This window comes from Diabrotica undecimpunctata, chromosome 1, assembly GCF_040954645.1.
Source record: "Diabrotica undecimpunctata isolate CICGRU chromosome 1, icDiaUnde3, whole genome shotgun sequence".
NCBI classification, from domain to species: Eukaryota; Metazoa; Arthropoda; class Insecta; order Coleoptera; family Chrysomelidae; genus Diabrotica; species Diabrotica undecimpunctata.
The window spans coordinates 200,828,308-200,849,459 of record NC_092803.1 but is presented as its reverse complement, the minus strand read 5'-3'; the positions used below and the strand labels follow the sequence as shown (position 1 = coordinate 200,849,459).

At 31.9% G+C, this 21,152-nt stretch overlaps 1 protein-coding gene across 1 annotated transcript in view; it reads left to right on the top strand.

The window, feature by feature from the left end:
- Nucleotides 1-10,998, top strand: part of LOC140432860 (periostin) — a 188,342-nt gene extending 177,344 nt beyond the window's left edge. Inside the window, exon 6 of the mRNA XM_072521001.1 lies at nucleotides 541-10,998. Within this exon, the coding sequence (XP_072377102.1) occupies nucleotides 541-854 (314 nt within the window). The 3' untranslated portion in view covers nucleotides 855-10,998. The remainder of the gene's footprint in view (nucleotides 1-540) is intronic.
- Nucleotides 10,999-21,152: the final 10,154 nt, after the last annotated feature.

Genomic DNA, 21,152 nt, shown 5'->3' with positions numbered 1-21,152 from the left:
AATGAAATCCCATATGAAACAACGACCTGTCTTTTGTGCGTAAATTTCCCACCCTCAGTCCAATCAATTCCAGAATATCAGAACAATCCATACGACCATTTAAAACGTATAGTCTAGCGTCTATATAACGTCTCGTATAGAAATACGAGATTAGTCTTGTCCCTTAACCTAAACAGTGAAGAGGTGGTGTAAAAAGAGCCTTGTGGTGGAGGAGTACTTTGATAGTGGAGGAATGTTTCTCTAGCGCCAGACTTTGCGAATACACTTCCGGGACCTGGTCTATTGCGCTAAATATAATCCATTCGCAGATGCATGGGTTCAGATCAGCTCTTCAAGAAGTTTTGAGTCTATCCGTCTCTATGCCACAGTTATCAGTAATACCTGCCACGGTTGTGGGTGAAACTTCAGGAATAAAAAATTATAGACTACAGCTTATATATATATACTCTACAAAGAAAGTACTTTATTACAATATATTTCATTGTATACTAATAGATATTACACTATAGCGATTGTTCTTATCTACACATTCTTTTTTAGATCACGTATATATCAACGATGCAGAAATAGTAGAAAGTGAAGTTTTCGTATACAACTTGGGCACAATGTTCTATATAGACAAAGTACTTTTTACGGCTAAAAACACTCTCCTCAACACTAGTGTAGTTACAGAAGCAACTCGATCTCTAACACCAGCTTGGACGACGCAGGCAAACGTTGAAGATGTTCCCGAAGAATTAGTCGAGCCTTCGGGATCTTTACCAGATGTCCTCTTCGCGGATGGAGCTAGCGCCGATAACGAAACAGAATCGTCAACTATAACGATTACCAAACAAAAAAGTACTGTTAAATAATGTGTTAAATATTGTAATGGTGGTATTAGTAAATTATATTTTAATTTTTACACGAGATAACATTTTTTCACTTCTGTCTACTAAACATAGTCCAGTGCGTAAGAAGATTTATCGTACAGAAAGTTACGCAGCTCTAAATATGGTTCTTTGTAGGTAAATTTTTTCTTCATGGTGCACTTTGGTTTGTTTTTTTTAAGTATATAAAAAATTAGCAGTTTTTCAGATTTTCGTGCTTAAAATACGTTTTTATAAAGAAATTTAACTGCTTATTTCACAGTGATTGTTTGAGTAAGGCAGTGGATTTTATGATAAAGGATGTGGTTGATCAAGTTTGGAGCAAGATATTTCACTGCTATCTTCATGAGTGACTTTGAGATCCAATAAGAAGAATATAAATGTATAAACCAGATAATTTAAAAAAAAAGTAACCAAGAAAGAAACTACTATGTTGTAAGCAGAAAACTGGAGGGCGCTGCACCATGAGACAAGCAAGAGATAGATTGTTGGACCGGATCTATCCATTACTACCCTACACCGACAAAATAGCGTCAAATGTTACTAGGTTTTATTTATAATTGAGGTAAAAGGATATTTGAAATCGCTTTCCATGCTATCTGTACATAAAATTGTGATGTAGCTGAAATAGGCTGGTATAATTTTGTAATATGTATATTTGGTTTAAAGTATTTGTAAAATTATTTTCTAAGAAGATTGAGTTTACACTTTACAATAGCACACAGACATATCAAATTTTTTTTCTATTTTGTTTTACGATAATGCCTTAAGTTTTTAGTAGCTTTTGTGACATAAAAAGCAAAGTAAATGAATTAAAGTTTATTAAATTATAGAGTTGGAAATCCAAGAATTGAACATATAACAGATAAACGTTACAAAAATTGAGAATGTGAAATACTCAATAATTTTGTATAAAATTTGTCCGAACACGATATCTAAGATCGAAATGGGAAGAAATGTGAGTTCAGCAATCTTTAATGTTGTGGGAGTTTGAGCGGCTCTAAAATTTGACGAGGGGTATTCAGTATTCAAAATTTTCTAATTTTAAAAAGATTTATTTATGTTAAGTTGAGATTTGCCCACAATAACATTGTTAAATAAAAAAGTTTGAGTTTGCGTTTGGGATTTGGCCGATCAGTGGGCCTCAAACAGTTGTTAAACAGAATTAACAATAACCATATCAACTATGTGATGTTAACAAAAATAGACAAACACATAAAAAAGAAAGGAATAACACCAGCAAAAACTTACATCGGTCAAACTGGTAGAACTTTTAGCAACCGTATAACAGAACATAAAAGGACTTTCAATAATAGAAAAACAGATTCTACATACGCACTTCACCTACTGGATCATAATCATTATTTTAATGGTGAATTTCAAATTCTTTACATCCAAAATAAAGGCCTTAAGCTGTCTTTATTAGAATCTATGAAAATTAACAAATTAAAAAATACAGACATATTTCTGAATGACTAACTTGAGACAAACAGTTCTCTCCTCCTCAACCTAGTCAGTTAAAGACTATAAAGTGTAAACACATACCAAAAATAAATTATTTGAGAAGGACACTCCGTCGAAACAGCTGTAGTAAAAAGATATAAAAAAATTTGTGGAAGGTTTAAAAAATGTTTTCAGTGTTTTATTTTTACACTAAATTACTTGTATCTAGCACTGACTAGCACCAAGTCTATTGATGCAACGACACCTTGTCTTCTATCTTGCATGAGCTTTGTAAATGACCCACAGTCATTCTTATGTAAAATCGTATATCTTCAGTTCTTCGGATGCCAACGCTGTATATTTGAAAAAATATATGTAATTAATAAAAAAAATCTTATATGCTACGTGTAGTTCAGTAAAACTATTTTGGTTGACATATATTTTTTTAAACTTTTTACCTTTTTTTGTTTTTAAGAAATCGTATAGTGTTAATATTATATATTGGACTACTTTTTCCACTAGTTTCTTTGCACTTCATCGATCGGTACAACAATGCTTCTTCGAAAAACAAATCATAACAAATATTTAAAATAACAAACTTTATTCATTACAAAAATAATCCGATAGATCTCCCTCAACAGCAGTCTGTTTGGATCTACTATATTTTACGCTTTTTAGATCATTTTCCCAGTGTGTATGTAATCTTCATCTACCTCTTTTGTCAGTACTAGATCACTATTAAAACAATGTTAAACATAATTTGGCCAAGAATATCCCCTTTCTATATAATGGTCAGACTGCATGTTATCTGTTGTGACTCTCGTCCTGACCATGTGCTCTTGTAAATGCTCATTATAACTTTCCCAAGTTTGATATCCAAACCTGGACCTATTTCTGGACATCGGATGTCATCAAAAGTTTTTTTTATAAAGGCTTTCGATTCTTTCTTATTACGCTGTTTTCTTGCGCTAAGAAGAGAGAACACGTTTCCTCAAATTAAGTTGCACACAACCAGTTTTTGAAGTAAAGCGTTTAATATTAGCTGTGGTGGAGAGAAGCTACTAAACAAAAATCCGAACGTAACGCAAGCAGAGTTGTTCGTCGCTGGTGTCATTCATCTTGTACGATTTCTAGTCAACTGTGTCTAGTATTCATCTTGACTACTTAAATGGGGGTATATAATTATAGGGGGTTTAAAAACTGGGGACAGAAACTACTGGGGGTGGAGATAGGGTAAGCAAAATAAACGAAACTGTGCGAACGGCACTCAGGGTTTTGGTCGGAGAGCTGGGTCGTAGATAAGTTGAATAGCAAGGGGGTTGGATTGGGGCAACTACAAAAAATGAAACAAAGGGGTACTTATATGAATATCCTGGGACAAATGGACAGACAAAACAACAGGAAGGACCTCTAGCAATTTAAAATGGACGCAGCTTCAATGTGCCAAATTATAACAATTACAACAACTAGTTATAACTATTGAAATAATTAGTGGAAATACAAAAATGGTTAGGAGACTTTTCTAAAATAAAAAGACAAAATGGTTCAGAGAAATAAATTAAACATTTATTGTGTCTCACCACAAACAGTTACAAAAATACAGATGGCACAAAAAACACTATATTAATAGTTACAGAGATTTATACCAAAATAATATAGAAGAAAAAACTTACATAATATGTCCTATTCGTTTACAAACTCTGTTGCTACAAAACTTACAAATGTTACTGGGCTATAAACTTGGCAAATAAAAAATTATTACAAGTAAAGAACTATCTTTTTAAATGATGTAAGCAATTATTATTCTTGGAAAAAATGTCTGTCTTTACTTCGAAACTAAACACAAAAAGTTACCTGGATTTTCACTAAACTACTTTAAATTTTCTGTAATCTGGACTTCACTGGACCTTAGAATTTCTGGGAGAACTGGACTGCATCAATAGTCTGGAATGACGACCACAAACAAAGGTGGAAATGGCACTATGGCTTGGCTTCTTACAAAACAGGAATAGGTACAACTGGATACAATGGCAACATTTCAAAACTCACTTTAACTGTAACTATTAATTGAACTGCTACTCATTTTCCCATAAAAAAAAGGACGAAGGACGAAGATATTACAAATTTTGAAGAAAAATTTTGGATAAACTCTCATGACAACAACCTTAGCGAGAGTGAGGAATTATTTTTAAAATTCATTCGCACAATCTTTGTATAAACAAAACGTATAAACTGGAATATTTCTGTCTGTCGTGTTTTAGCTACGTTCGATGGGAAATTAAATGCACTTAAAATATTCTTCGATGCTTTAGCAAATACGAGGGGATTTCAATACATACTGAGGAATTTTAAAAATGCTACAACGTTTATGAATTAAAACTTGATTGTCACAAATTTATATTATATATCAGGATGAATATGAGTGATTACATATGAGTTCGTATATTTATTTCTGATTCAATGACAGTTGCACATTACTTTTAATCAGGTTTTCATAAAATTTAGATGAGAGTTCTTTTTTTAATACATCCAAACAGGATGTGATTAACTTTCCTGATTCTATAATATTTAATCTAGCCAGGTGAGCAGGAACAGCATCGTGACTAGTTTTTAATCTCGTAATAGCTGCTGCTGATCGTTTGGATATGTTAAAATGGAATATTTGTGTGGTAATTCCATTAGGGACGGTAACGTAGGATGATTCTTATAATAATGATTATTTGATATATTATTTGCCAATATTTTCCATCTGTCTTGCCAGTTAAAATTTATTTTTTTATTATGAAGATTGATTAGATCTGATACTGTGTATATGTATTTGTTTTTGTATACCAGAATGAGTAGAATCTCAATTAATTCTCTTTAAATTCTCAAATTGCCGCGAGGTCCGTGGCCAAATAACTCTGTCAGGAGAGGACCTTATTTTCAGAAACTCGGTTTCCTACTTGGGAGTTCATTTTACTAGGACTCTCAACTGGAAAACTGACATTCAAAACACTCTTGATGGGGTGAGAAAGAGGTTTAATCTCCTGGCAGTGCTATCTGGATGCTAACCTAGAAAAAAAAAGTACCCCTCCCTTGAAGAAGCATAAGCTTAAACAAGTAAAGGTAAAAACTTCGGCTCCTCCAGCGAGCTTGTCTACTATTTCATTACCTTTTATCCCGGTGTGACTTTTTGCCCAAATAAATGTTACATCTTTGTTTCTCATTTTTTGTTTAATGTCACATATCAGCTCACATGTCTTATAGTTAAACTCAGTAATATTAAGTCCACTAAGAACTGACTTAGAGTCTGAGATGATCACAGCATCTTTTAAATTTTCGTGATCTAGCCAATCCAGAGCTTTCCTAATAGCTACCGCTTCTGCAGTGTAAATAGAGTAATGTGGAGGAAATGTTATTTTAAATGATTTGTTATTGGAAGGAATGTACACTGCAGACCCTAACTTTCCATCGTTCAGTTTAGAGCCATCTGTGTAAATTATAGTTTTATTGATATATTCACTCAATATGGAGTTCCACAACTAGTTATTTATTTGGTGTGAATCTGAATATTTCGGAAATATAATATTTGGTTTTTTGAAGATCGTATTACATTCAAATTTATAGAATGGTATAACAAAATTTGTTGAAAGTGTAACCGATAAATCATTGGTTTCCAGAAAGGCATCCGCTAATGGTGGTGAATTTTTTATTTTTTATGAATTGTTTACAATATTTTATATGGATAATTCATACAGCATACTCAGTAAGGACCTTGTTCTGGCTCTTAATTTTAATACATATTTTGTTGCCAATAAATTTCTACGATTTTCTAATGGCATTTCATTACTTTCAGCAAGTAACAGAGGGCATGGTGTTGATTTCATAGCACCCAGAGTTAATCTCAAACTTTTAAACTGAATATGATCTATTTTTAGTAAATGTGTATTGGTTGCTGATCCTATTGCTATTTTATAGGTCCTATAAAACATCAATGCTACTTTGGGATCAGTACCCCATCCTATAAACAACTAATATGTTTTTTTATTCTTATAATGAAGTGCAAAGAAATTACTCGAAAGAAGGACATACTAATAGTTAAAATCCTTATTTTTTATCTAAATTATTTATAATATTTTTTATAATAGTTATGCAGTTTAAAGTAATGATGTATATATAATAAATCAGTTATTTATGTAAGTAAATTAGAAATAATTTATATCTAGACAAACCATGACTGATGAATGTTAAGAACAATTTGCAGATTTTTGTAAATTGGTTTATATTTCTATAAAAATTAATGTCTGTTATTCTAGTAAATAGAGAAATAGAGAAATTGGAGGTAAAATTATGAATATAAGTTAATATGAACCATGGCGAATTAATCAACGAAATATTATTGACAATCTATAGTGTTAGCACTAAATCACAAAATTAAATATCATAATTTTTTCATGTAATTGAAATTCAATTTGAGTAGTTGAATCCATTCAACATTACTCCTACTATCATAGCTTACGAGTGTGTTTTTGTGTCGATTCTGGTACCAGAAGTAAATACTTTCAGTCTTAGTTATTTCTAAATCGAATCTACCATCAGTTTTGTTAGTTACTAATCCCTAAACCGACAGACATATGAGCCACGTCCAACTAAAGGACCAATATTCGTTTTAATTTTTATTTTATTCTGAATGAAGTATGAATAACTTTTTGTTGCAACGCAAACTGTATGCAATCAACATTTTTTTAAGATGAAAAAGAATAGAAAATGGTCATGGGTTAGTCCAGATGGAAAACCTAAAAGTGAATATGATTCTATAACAACAGTCACAAAACAAATAGTTCAAGATGTAAATGTATTAACGCAATTACAGATAAGTAAGAGGCAGAGTAATGATAAACCTACAAAAAAAAAGAGCAAAGATGATAAACGGATGGGAAAAGCCAGATGATGAAAAATATGGAAAAGAGAAACACTTAGAGCTACATACGGAGGCAAAAACACGGTGGAAGGTTTCTAGGATTAAACAGGGAGCTAGAGGAACTGTATAACAAACCAAGCATCAGTCCCTTCATAAAGGCACAGAGAGTGAGATGGACGCGGCACGTGATGAAAATGGAAAGAAAGAGGATGCCAAAAATGAAGATACAAGAAGATCTCAGAAAAGAGGGAATTGATGGTTGGGATCAAAGAGCAACAAGCAAGGATAGATGGAGGAGAATCACACCCCACTTGATAATTCTTGACTGGCTTTAAAACTCGGGGCTGACTCTTTGCCGCATCCACCATAGCCCTTCATCTTCTACGATCTTGCGGTTTCATTTTTCATTGTTTTACCCCAATCCTAGATAAATCAGCTTCAACATCCTCCTTCTATCTTTTTCTGGGATGCTCTACAGATCGTCTACCGTCTGATCTGTCAAAAAACACTGTCTTTGGCTCTCTATCTTCCTCTACTCTTATCACATGACCTGTCCATATTATCCGGTTAGATTTTATATATCTGTTAAACAGTTGCAAACGGATAGTTTGGAATCCACCAAAGTAGCCAGAAGGAAACGTAAAAAATGTAGCTGAAACTTTACAGAGTAATAATCCCAAACCCCCAAGTATCGACAATCCTAATAAATTAATAACATACTCGGTTAAAAATAGAAGATTTTAATGCAAAGATAGGTAAACCAAAGGAAATACGAGCCAATCATTGGAAACCACAGTTTACATAAAAAGACGAACAATAAGGGAACTCGCCTGTACACTTAAGTTGCCAGCATATTTTATGCACAAAGATATACATAAGGGAAAATGGAGAAGCCCTGATAGAGATACAGGAAGTTAAATCGACCATGTAGTGGTCGACCAAAGACATTTCAGCGACGTAACAGACGTATGAGAATGAGACTCAGAATGTGAACATTATGCGGAGCAAAACCATAGATTCTGTTGTAAAAACACAGAACGAAACTCTACAAAACAAAGAAGTAATTGGATAAGTGGACAGAATGAAGTTGTTATCGAACAAGTGGGCAGAATGAAGTAGTTAGGAGTCTGAATTACTGAAAATCTAAATCCGAAATCAGAAATTCGATCAATAATAGAGCAATCAAGAGCAGCCTTTTTGAAGATCAGGAAATTTTAAGTCCTAATCTGCAAATCCAATATCGTATGGTAAAATGTTATATTCACTCTATTCTTATTTATGGTGCCGAAGCTTCGACTGTTAATTGTGACTTGATGAGAAAGCTGGATGTGGCTTTTTAAATAAATTTTGAAAATACCAATAAAACGATCATATAACGAACGAAATGGTGTTTCACAGAATGGGAAGAGACAGAGATAAGTTTTGACCACCATTAAAAGAAGAAAGACATATTTAGGGTACGTACTTATAAACGAGAAGTATGAGTTGTTGCAGCTAATTATAAAGGCTAAAATCAAAGAAAAAGGTGGTCCCAGTAGACGACATATCCTGGCTAAAAAACATTCGTGGTGTTAAATACGCAGATACCAGTGTGTTTGACATTAGAAGAAGAAGAAGAAGAAGAATAGACGTATGTGCAAGACGAGGATCAAATATAGACTTAGACCACTGCCTAGTCAAATTAAAATAAGAGCTAGAATCTCCAACGTAAACAAAGTAATGCGCACAAGCAACGCAAAGAAAAAATTATGCATATACAAGGCTCCAAGGACGAAGAATGAGACAAGTAGAGGAAGAGTATAGGCATCTAAGATGAGACAGAAAACGAATACTAAAAAGAAAGAAGAAGGAGCATATAGACAATCAACTGAAAGAACTAATATACAAATGGAAAAGTAAAAAATTTTACAAGAAGGTTAACCAGAGCAAAAAGGAATTCAAACGTAGAATATCAATAGTTAAAAACAGAAGAGGAGAGATCATTGGTGATCAGGACCAGATACTAGAAAGATCGGCAAACAATTTTGAGAGGAGACTAAATATAAGAAATTAGATAAGGTTGCAAGAAACAGAAATCAAGCTCAAAGACATTTAAGTCCAAGTAAACCAATATATTATTATCCCAAAAGAGGTAGAAATCATCAAATCAATGCAAAAATTGAAAGAAAACAAAGCTCGTGAAGCACATGGCTTTCCTTTTGAGCTATTAAAACATGGCGCAAAAAATATACTAAAAGTAACCTACAAAATATGGGCCTTCACTCTTCTCAATTTTTTACGATCAAAATATTAACAAATACCAGTGTGTCCTCAGCCAAATTTTCAAAGGCGTGCAAGAAAACGGATTATAGCTATAATTATGAACTTTTACCGCCTTTATAGTGAATGTAATATCACTAATTAAATTTTTTATGTCCATGATAATAAACATTACCAGATAATAAAAAGATGGGCAGATGATTTTGGGAAAAGAGTAAATATAAGAAGTGAGACGAGTTTGCAAGGAGCAGAAATCCAGCTCGAAGGCAAGGAAGAAAGATATCATCCCAATTTAGAAGTCATCAAATCAAGTCATCAAATCAATACAAAAATTGAAAGAATACAAAGCTTCGGGAGCAGATGACATTTCTTCTGAGATTTTAAAACATGGCTCAAAATATCTGACCTGTTGTATAAGTAGGCTAGTAGAACGGATTTGGAAGCAGGTAAAACTACCAGAAGACTGGAACGTAGGCATAATTGTACCTATTTACAGGAAAGGAGACCAAACAGCTTGTGATTACTACAGAGGACTTCAACAGGAAGAGAACTTATCGTGCCTTCCATTTAACATTGCTCTAATGAATGGCTATTAGAGAACCTGGAAAAACAAGAGAAACCATTATCGATATCATAGCAAGAAAAAGGGCGGACCTGGTCCAATCGTTCACGGCATTGGAAGCAGCAGCAAAAAGAATTTGGTTACACGTTAATACTAGTAAAACTAAGTATATGAAGCTGACATATAAGCAAGTAGAAAAACCCAAATATCTAACGATTAAAACACATACTTTTGAAAGAGTAAGTTCTTTATATAATGAGTAAGAGAGTTCATATATCTAGGCCTATAAATAAGCCAAAGTACCACAGTAACCACAGTTATATATCTAGCAAATAGATAATACTATGGAGTAAAGAAACTTTAAACATAGTCACAAAAAGAACGAAAATATTGATATATAGAGCTCTTATCAAGCCTGTCCTCACTAACGCTTCAAAAATGTGGACGATGACAATATAAACACCGAAAGACAGGATGGGCTGAAGGAAAACAGGCTCAGAGCTCGAATTAAGAACGAGGTGGAAGACGACTTACGAGTTAAAAGAGTACGAAATTGGAATCTGGGCATATAAAGGAAATTTCTTAATTTTATTAAACCCTTAAGAGATATTAATGAGTGTAAGTGAATAAAGCGACATTTAAATTATTACTGACTTATTTTTGTTATGAAAATTCTATTAACTAGTATTAAAAATACTCGTAATAAAAAATAAAATTAAAAATATTTTTACAAAACGACCACATCAATAACCAAACGCCATATCCCTAATTTTACTTCCAACTTCTGATTGTAGATGAGTGTTGTGTAATTCTAATAAATAATAAGTGTTTACGTTTAGCTAACAATAATATATTCGATATATTACTAGTACAAACAATAAAACAATTTCTTTCGTACATCTTCTTTAATGGTTTTTGTCTTTGTACAGATTTTAATTTGATTTAATAAAGTCTTAAAACTTGCAATGTATTTTATTTGATTGTCTTGTTTGCACATTCTTTGACGTTTTAATGTATAAAATGCCAAAAGTAGTAATACCACTTGGTTGTGAAATTGATTGAGATAAATTTAGGAAAATAGAAAATCAATTTACAATGGAGATCAATAAATCCTCGGTCATGTCGATGAATATTATAAAAATTCTGTTTATGTTGGGGAGATTACCATATCTTAAGATGTTTTGTTTTCTTTTGCTAGTTGATTGTAGCATGAATTTATTCTAAAAGCCAAGAATATAATCAAAATACTTTCAAACAAAGTGAGAAAAGATTATTAGCAACGTTTGAAAGAAAAATTTTGCGACACATATACAAAGGCGCAAAAGGCGCTATTCTTTTTGGAATTGGGAACATGGGCAGAGAAGATACAACTTTGAACTAAACAAAATATGCCAGGATCCATATATCGTATATATCATCATCATCATCAATGGCGCTACAACTCTTCGTGAGTCTTTGCCGCGTTTATTATTGCCTTCTATGTTTGTCGGTCCTGTGCCAGTAATTCCCTTTGTCGCACTCAATTTTTCTCTAGATTTTCTTTGACTGCATCTTTCCACCTTTTTCTAGGCCGCCCTACAGACCTTCGCCTTCCCAGAACACATTGTTTATAAGGCGATTGTCGTTACTGCGTATCATGCGTATATGTATATATACATGTATATGCGATATATATATATATATATATATATATATATATATATATATATATATATATATATATATATATATATATGTATATACATATATATATATATATATATATATATATATATATATGTATATATACATATATATATATATATATATATATATATATATATATATATATATATATATATATATATATATCGCCCTCTCTTTCTTCTTAACATATTCATATATCGTAACATTCATTAAAATAGGATAGCTGCGTTGGATGGGATATGTGAAAAGAATGGAAGAAGGCGAAATACCAAAAGAAATAAACAAGTGCCAGTAAGAAAAAGAGCAAGAGGATTCTAAAACTTGGAATTCAAAATGATCCACTCTTTTTAAAATATACAGGGAAATTCAGATCAAGAATTTATTATGCCTCAATTTCTTCTCAACTAGTCATGTGACTAGTTAAGAAGCCTACGTCTGTTTATTACCTCCCTCCAAATTTCACTATTAGAAGTGTAACCGTTCAAAAGATAGGAGGAGGGGAACGGACTTTTGACTAGCACTGTATACATAGCAACTACAATCTTAGGTAGTTATTCAATTCTCTTCTTTCATCTTCTTTTTTGTATATGGGAACACTCTCCAATTTTCCGGGATGTTTTCATTTTTTCATATTTTATTCATTATTTTTAGTAATTCTCCATTCCTCTCTGTCTACTATGATCTTTTTAAAACCTACTTTAATACTCTTACCATTTTCCCTGAGTTCTTTACATTTTTCAGTTATGTTTTTTCTTATTTTTCTTTCTTTGGTTATTAGATCATCATTTATAAATACTTTTTCTCCATTTAAATTTTTTAGCTGCCTCTTTGTTTGCATAACTCCATTTTTTTTTGACGTGCTCTCTTGTATTTTCTCTTCATCTATATCAATCTTTAATCCAGTTACTACAATATCGTTTTCTTTTTTCGGTTCCTTTTTGAGTCATTAGAATATATTTTCTATCTTCTTTAGAATATATTATCTCATTTAGACGTTACTCTGTTTTTTCTAATTCCTTCTTTGTTTTAGCTCTGACTTTTTTAATTCTATTATCTCTTCTTTATATTCTCTATTTTCTTTTCTCATTCCTCTTAGCTCTTTGTGCATCTCTCTTATTACCTAAGTGTTCATCCATGTCTTTACTCTCAGATTCTTCTTTTCTCTTTTGGCTAGCTGGGGATCTTATTGTTTTGTTACTCTAGGTAAGGTAGCTATATACTATTCAAAATACAGCTTTATGGTCAGCTCTTGGTGTATACAGAACAAGTCATATACGCTGAGTCTAATTAGATGCTTTGGATATGATCAATGTCAAAATGTTATTCAACAAATGCAAAGAATTGTTTATTTATAAGCTGCTGGAAGGGGTAGGAGAGGAAAATTAAAGAATATCTGGAGAGGGACACTTGGGCAGAACATGACTATAAAGAGGATTGATAGTGGTATAACTCAAGAGAGAAACTAGTTGTAGAGAGATGTAATTGGAGAGGCCAATCCCATATATGAATAATGACGAAGAGAATAAGGATATGGAGAAGCATGTCCACTTGGTTTGGGTACCATCGCACATAGGGATTGTTGGAAACAAAAAAGCATATAGAGCAGTAAAATCAGCTAAGTCACATGGTAGAGATAAAATAAAAATCGTACAATATGACTTAAAACCATCAATTATAAAGTACACAAAAAATAAATGGCTAGAAAGATAGAAATCAGAATGTGGAAACAAAGTTACAACAATTTATCTCCAGATATCTGTAATAGCGCCAAGTTGACCTAATAGAAGACAGCTACACAGTAATTTACCGCATAACACATTTAAAAAAGATTTGCCAAGTGTCTCCACTTGTGATAAGCCAAAATCTATAAAACATAATGTACTATTATAGATTATTGTCTCTTTTAAGTCGAAAAGTCGAATATAGTCGAAAATATAGAGTGAACTAGCAAAAGATTTACTTTTTAAAACTCACTGAATTGTACAAAAATATCTAAATTGGTTATTTGTGTATTTCTATAGTTCTCCCGCTACTTACTAGATTACTTTGGTAATTTAATTAAAAGAAATAAATATCTGTTAATATAAAGCGCCTTGGTTGCATAGACACGGCGAGATTTTAGTTCCATAAACAGTCGTTGAAAGGATAACCACGCTCACGCTGCGCTGCATGCATTTCGTCATTTGTGGGTGCTTTTTTTAAGTCAAACCTTTGTAACCCGGACACTGCACTGTCTAACGCGGAATCATGTATATTATGACGGAGATTTTAATTATTGTATAAATATTGTACTGTAAAACTAATTTTTTATAAGCCGGAATTTTTAAATGCAGGTAATTTACGATTGGAGTCATAACTATTTCTAGAATCTTGTTCTGTGGTTTGTCAGTAGGCAATTCTTGTGTAGGAGGACTTACAATAGTCCGGTTCATTCGTCAAAGCGGGAGCGGCAGTATTTAAAAATGTCAAACCGAAAAACGAATACCTTATCTTTAAAGTCTAAAATCGACTTAATTCAGTACAGTGAAGAGAAAAAACTTACTACAAAACAATTAATTGCTGAATTTAAGTGCGGAAAAACACAAGTGTACGAAATTTTAAAAAACAAGGACAAGATTAAAGAAGAGTGGATGCGCGGTGGTAATGGTGATCTTAAGAGAAAGCCAAAGGTAACGTGTAACGATGACATAAATTCAACAGTTTTAGAGTGGTTTGTGGATGCGAGGTCTCGCAATCTTCCTGTATCCGGACCAATTCTTCAACAAAAAGCCAGAGAAATTGCTATCAACATAGGAAAAATAAATTTTAAAGCTTCGAATGGATGGTTGCAGAGTTTTCAAACACGGCATAAAATAAGGTTTAATCCGAATTATGGTGAAGCTAAGGATGTTGGAATGTCTATTAAAAATATAAAAGAAATTGAAGTGTTAATCGCTGAAATTAATCCTTCTTCCATTCAGGAATATATCACCTTAGATGAAGACATAACAACAAATGCTGGAGAGAAAACTGACACTGAATGTACTATTAAGGTCGATAATGATGGAACTGAAATGAGTAAGTAATTTTACGTACTTGTCAAGAAATAGTATATTGTGCATCTAGTAGTACGTTTATTGATGTTTCAATTTCCACTTCGGAAATCGTACTCAAAATACAAACATTAGTAAATTAAACAAATTTCGGTTTTTTTTTGTTACTTGGTGAAAAATTCTTCTAATAATTTAATTTTATCTGACTCATTTATATTGACAATTCAGACATACATTATACATTTTAAAGTAGACGACTTTAAAATAATATTGTCAATATTGTTTAGTTGCGTTCCTGGGACGACTTTACTTGTAAGATTCGATTACTTGGACGCAACTTTAACTTGAGAATATCCGTAAGAAAAAATCATAGCATGTAATTCGTTTTTAAAAAGACAAACAGATGCCATGATGACAGTAAAAATCTCCTATTAGTGATTCCATAGGAAATTATGAGAGAAAACCAGAAAAAACCTCATAATACTATCCCGAGATGGTAAGTATTTGGTCGTGCATTTAGTTTACTTTCAATAAACACCAAATTCTGATTTTATATGTTTGTTATGTAAAAAAATATAAATGATGTATCCTCTAATATGTTACCGACTTACTAATACTGGTATTTTGTTTTTAATAACTTCCTCTTTTAATATGGGTAACCAGATCCTACTACATTCTGCCGAGGAATCTGAATTCTGAAGTGAACATCAATCTTATAATAAAAAGAGAGAATTTGATAGATCTCAAATATGTAAACACGCATGGGATAATGAACATAGGGTTCAATGGAATGATTTAAATAAATATAGTCCTAAAAGAAACGGATGGTAAAAAGAGAAAAATCAAAGAAGCGGCTCTAATTATGCTAAATGAGACCAATTGTGTCGCAAATTCCTCGGCTGAATGTAGTAGGATCTGGTTACCCATATTAAAAGGGGAAGTTGTTAAAAGGAAAATACCAGTATTAATAAGTCGGTAACATATAGAGGATACGTCATTTATATTTTTTTTAAATAACAAACATATCAAATCAGAATTTGGTGTTTATTGAAAGTAAACTAAATGCACGACCAAATACTTACCATGTCGGGATAGTATTATGAGGTTTTTTCCTGGTTTTTCCCTCATAATTTACTATGGAATCACTAATAGGAGATTTTTACTGTCATCATCGTATGTGTTTGTGTTTTTAAAGACAAATTAGATGCTATGATTTTTTTCCGACGGATATTCTTAAGTTAAACTTGATTTCATGTAATCGAATGAACTATTTTACAAGTAAAGTCATCCCAGGAACTCAAATCAACAATATTCGCAATATCATTTTAAAGTCGTCTACTTAAAAATGTATAATGTATGTCTGAATTGTCAATATAAATGAGTCAGATAAAATTAAATTATAAGAAGAATTTTTCATCAAGTAACAAAAAAAAACAAAATTTGTTTAATTTACTAATGTTTGTATTTTGAGAACGTTTTCCGAAGTGGAAATTGAAAAGTCAATAAACGTACTTTAACCTTTAATTGTGGCTTATTCCCATTTAAAGAGTAATTAGTAGTAAAAACATCTTGTAGTGCAGTAAAAACAACATATCTTATCTTGATTTTAAGACAAGATCAAGACAAGAAGTAATTTTAGATTTCAACGTGAAATTACTGACCTTACTTGACTTAACTAGCTGGTCAAACGTGTACTTGGAGCCTTAAGGAATTGCGTATTTTGCTGTCAGAAATTGAGCTGAGAATTCTTGACAGATTTCAGAAAAACACCTTTGTATTCGCGTTCTAAACGACTATAGGTGGCAACACTTGTTTTGAAAGATGGCGGACGAAATAGGGATCTCGTTTGTTGACATTGTAAATTTGATAGGGAATTTTGAAGGTGAGCTCATTATTTATCAAATTTGATGAAATTTATACCAATTTTAAACTCTAATTTATTAAAATTTTTAACATTTAATTAGTTACCTATTTTGACAGATGTTGGCAGCACGGTCGTTTGAAAACGCGAATAGTTTTCTACTTAACTACGAAGTTAAAATAAAAATAAGTTTATGTTCTGTGTTTACCCATTGTTTTTTATTAATAGGAACACAAGTTGAGGAGTTCGATCGAATTAAAGATTTTTCTGAAGCTTTGAGGAGAGTCGCAGCATTAGAAAATTTCTCTGAAAGAGTAGAAAGCGAACCGATGAGACAGAAAATTCTAGAATTAAGAACATTAATGGAATCGTATTACATATTAAATAAAAACACAAACAGCCTGGATTAATGCAAATCGTACATTATCCTCTAATCTGGATAATAGACTTTCTTACAAATTTTTCTGAAAAGAAGGTAAGCAGTATATCATTTTTTTTAATCATTTAGTTGCTTTTGATGTTCAAACTTTACAATCGTCTGTGATATTCTCTTTGTGCTTTGTTCCTAGTTTTTATTGAATGGATTATAACAAAAATTATATTTTCATTATATTATAAGTAAACGAAAATTTTTGATGATCTTATGGAACAAAAAAAAACATTGAAAAACAAAAATGAAGAAGATAATTTTCAACCTTGACTGGAAATTAAAAAGGAGATTGTAATTGCAAGATGTCAAAGAGTACGTGGGTTTATTTTCGTTATTCCGGTCAAAAGAATCTATAATATTTCCAACTACTGAAATAACATAATTATTAAAATGGTTTGTTGAAATGTTGCATGAACTTACTTTTTTAATTTAAGATTTATTTCTATGATAATTGATGACTTTTTCACTATGACGAGGTATATTTTTAGATTTTATAAAAAACTGCTTATTAGACAGCTTCTCTTTAATGATATTGTTGATTTCTATGAAAAATAATGATACTACAATGCTAAAATTTTTACATGTATAACATTTTTTTGGTGTTGCAATAAGTTATCGATTATTTTAGAGTTATTAGATCAACCAAGATAAAGATGAAAATTCAAAACCTACAGAAGTTTCATGAAGAGTAAGAATCAATTAATAACATCATCCTTTATCGTTGGAAACAACTATGAACTGAGTATATAGCAGAGCAGGTTGTGGGGTATAAATTACCGTACTCTACCTGGAGACCTCTAAATATATTATGAATAGGTACAGCTACAAAGAGGATGACAGATCTGCATATGGATACGTACAGAACAAACAGCATCTTAACGAAGGTTACTTGTTTGCAACTCTTCTGGTAACATGATTTAGCTTACCCAAACAAGATTTAGAAGCCACATGTGATCCGGACTCGAAAAGTAGGTAAGTTAGTAACTTAGTATCAAATTTTCTTTACGTAAAATCTTCAGGTTTACTATTATTGACTCTCTAATAGGCATATTTTAAGAGTTTATAAAGACGTGTAGTATAAAGTTCGAACGCAGCTACGTGGCAAGATTCTGGAAGATTCGCGTTGACTTATTTACTGATTTATACTGTACAAAAGATTTATACTGTACGAAATTAGCTGGTTTAGGTTTGATAAAACAAGTCTTTTAGATGGAGTTAAGGGATATGTAACATATAATAATACATGTATACATATTATAGGGTTAGACAAAACGACAGAAATTGAAGCATTTTGTTGGCCCTATAAACCGTTCAGAACTGTTTGCGTGCATCAGCATTCAATATTTTTAACTTTACAGTGTGGAAAAATATTTAATTTATAAATAAATGTAGAACAAAATTTACCAAATTTTATCTATTTCGTGTTTTTAAATTTTGGCCTTTGAATTTCATTTTGCCTCTTCATATTGTTTGCTTAAAATTGTTTTTTTTTTAATATTTTTAATTTTTTCGGAAATTTTAGATTTGCTAAATTGATATTAAACCCGTAAGTTGGTTGCATAGATAGTTCAAAAATATTTAGTTTCCCATTTCAGTTGTATTGAAATATAGGCAATCATGAATACATCTGTGGGTATTTATGGTTGCCTACATTAAAATGTTAAATAAATCTGTTAGTAAATGAATTAAATACATGTGGATTGTATTTACTGATTATGTCTTTAATATTTAAAACTGCTGTAATAAACTTTAGAATATCTACTCATTTTGTTATACTTTCGGTTGTTTTGTATAGAAAATTTTTATGTAAAAAATTACCTCTTAAAAGGTATAATAATATAAAAAAATCCTTTTATACAGGATTTTTTGTTGTTAGCCTAGTTTAATATATAGGTTTAATATATTTAATATATATAGTTTAATATATAATATATAATTTATTTTCACACTGAAAATAAAAAGAACGAAATAAAGGATAAACAAGTGAAAAACTACAATAAGCGACACAATGCCAAGGATTTAGATCCTCTTAAGGTTGGTGATTCTGTGTGGGTGGTTGATATCAGGAAATATGGGCAAGTTGTTGCGATCTGTCAGGAACCCAGGTCCTATATAATTGAAACTGAAACTGGGAAATTTAGAAGAAATAGATGGCATTTGATTCATGCACCCTACTGTTTCCCTGTATTGAGCACCCAACCAGAATCCTCAAATGATTATGTTCCGCCAATTTCTAGTAACACAAAGCCAATGCCTTGCTCTAATCAAAGCAATGGTGACATACAGGGTAAAATTATGGAGCAAAGTAGTAGGGGGGAACCCAGTGTATTTCCGGACAAAATCGAACAAAGTGGAAATCATGTTTTACCTCCATCGGGTCAGGATAAAAGTGATAGTGACACTGATAGTGTATCGGACTTTGAGTGCGTAAAGCCTAGTAGGCCAAAAAGACTTGTGAAGAAACCGGTTCATTTAACAGATTATGTTTGTAGTAGTTTAAGTTAGTTTAGGTATAAGATCATCAATGACACAGGGATCTTTTATATAAAAAAAAGGGAGATGTGTTGTTAGCCTAGTTTAATATATAGGTGCCGGAGTTAGGCAACACGGATGACGGGGGTTAGACAGGTCATGTGAAGGTTGCCGAAGCTCGGGCATGGATGTATGTTTTAGGGTTGAGAATAAACTGATGTATGTGTGAAGTAACAATTATTATTTGTAACCCCTCTTCGATAACACGACAGATTTGTTTAACTAAAAATTTTTTTGATTCATGGCATACAGCAATTCATTTTCCTTGTGGATTTTTTGTATAGATTATACATAAATACGTTAAGACAATCATCATGTCCGCCTTTTCTTGATGGTCATCTGGTTTATTCTACTTTCACATGAGTCTTTAGACATCACTTGTAGATTATTGGCGAAGAGTAGTAGTTTGATTGTGAGTGAGAGAGAGACAAACAACAAAAAAGAACTGACTTAACTAAACCATACGATAGTTTTATTATAATTATGATCAATGAACCGACTGTACTGATATAACTATAATATTTTTTTCAGGTGCGGTAAACAGTAATAAGAATCAATTCATTTATGAATAAACTACTGCAGAAGAGAGACAACAAGGCTTGTATAACGGCGATATTGACCTTGCAATCAAATCAAATATGGATCAAGGAGTGATTTGCAACATGGTATAATATCTCAAAGAAGAGACGGAGAGAAGTTTTTAAATATGGACATAAAAGTACTAGTATAAGTGTATCCTTTAATTTTATAAATATAAATTATCCCTCCTCACCATACTCTTTTCTATTTGTAAACTTAGGTCCACATTCACCTAGACTTCATTATCTTACTGCCCAAAAAACCAGCTCAATTACTCTTTTATTACATTGCAACTTTTCTGTCACTAACAACTAATTGCCGTGTACAACCAATTCTACATAGAGCTATTAATTTTCAACATGATTATGAAAAAGCTTCACTTCAATCAGCAAAAGGTCCGATGAACTTGGTTTATGCTGAGATATGTCAAAATATTGATCAACTAAACAAAATTTAAATATTAGCGCCATATATCGTTTATAGCAAGATTGGTACAATGTAAACTGTCAATTCTATTAACTTTTGGAACAAAATGAAGTTAGTCTTAACTGTATACTCAACTGGTTTGTTTCATTTATAAGTTTTAAAAGGTTATGGTGGCCCAGACTATTTTTTCCGTCGGTAGATATATAAACGTTGTATACTAGTAAGTATAGAAGTTGGGTGTATAGAAGAATCCTGAAGATATCAGGGACCGAGCATGTAACAAACAACGAAGTCATGAGAAGAGTCAACAAAAGAATGGAAATATTGGAAACCATCAAGACACGAAAGCTGCAATACCTGGGGCATGTTATTTTTTTTTATTGGCATAGGCTAGGTGTCAATCAGCCAGTTACAACATGACTAATACCTTAAACATAAAAATTTTATGACCGTAAACTCCATAAAATATCAATAACGAAGAGCTGAATAATATGCTTTAAGAACTAAAATTAAAATAAGATACAAGTTAAATATAGCATCTTTTTAACATCATCAGTGTGTTCAAAAAAC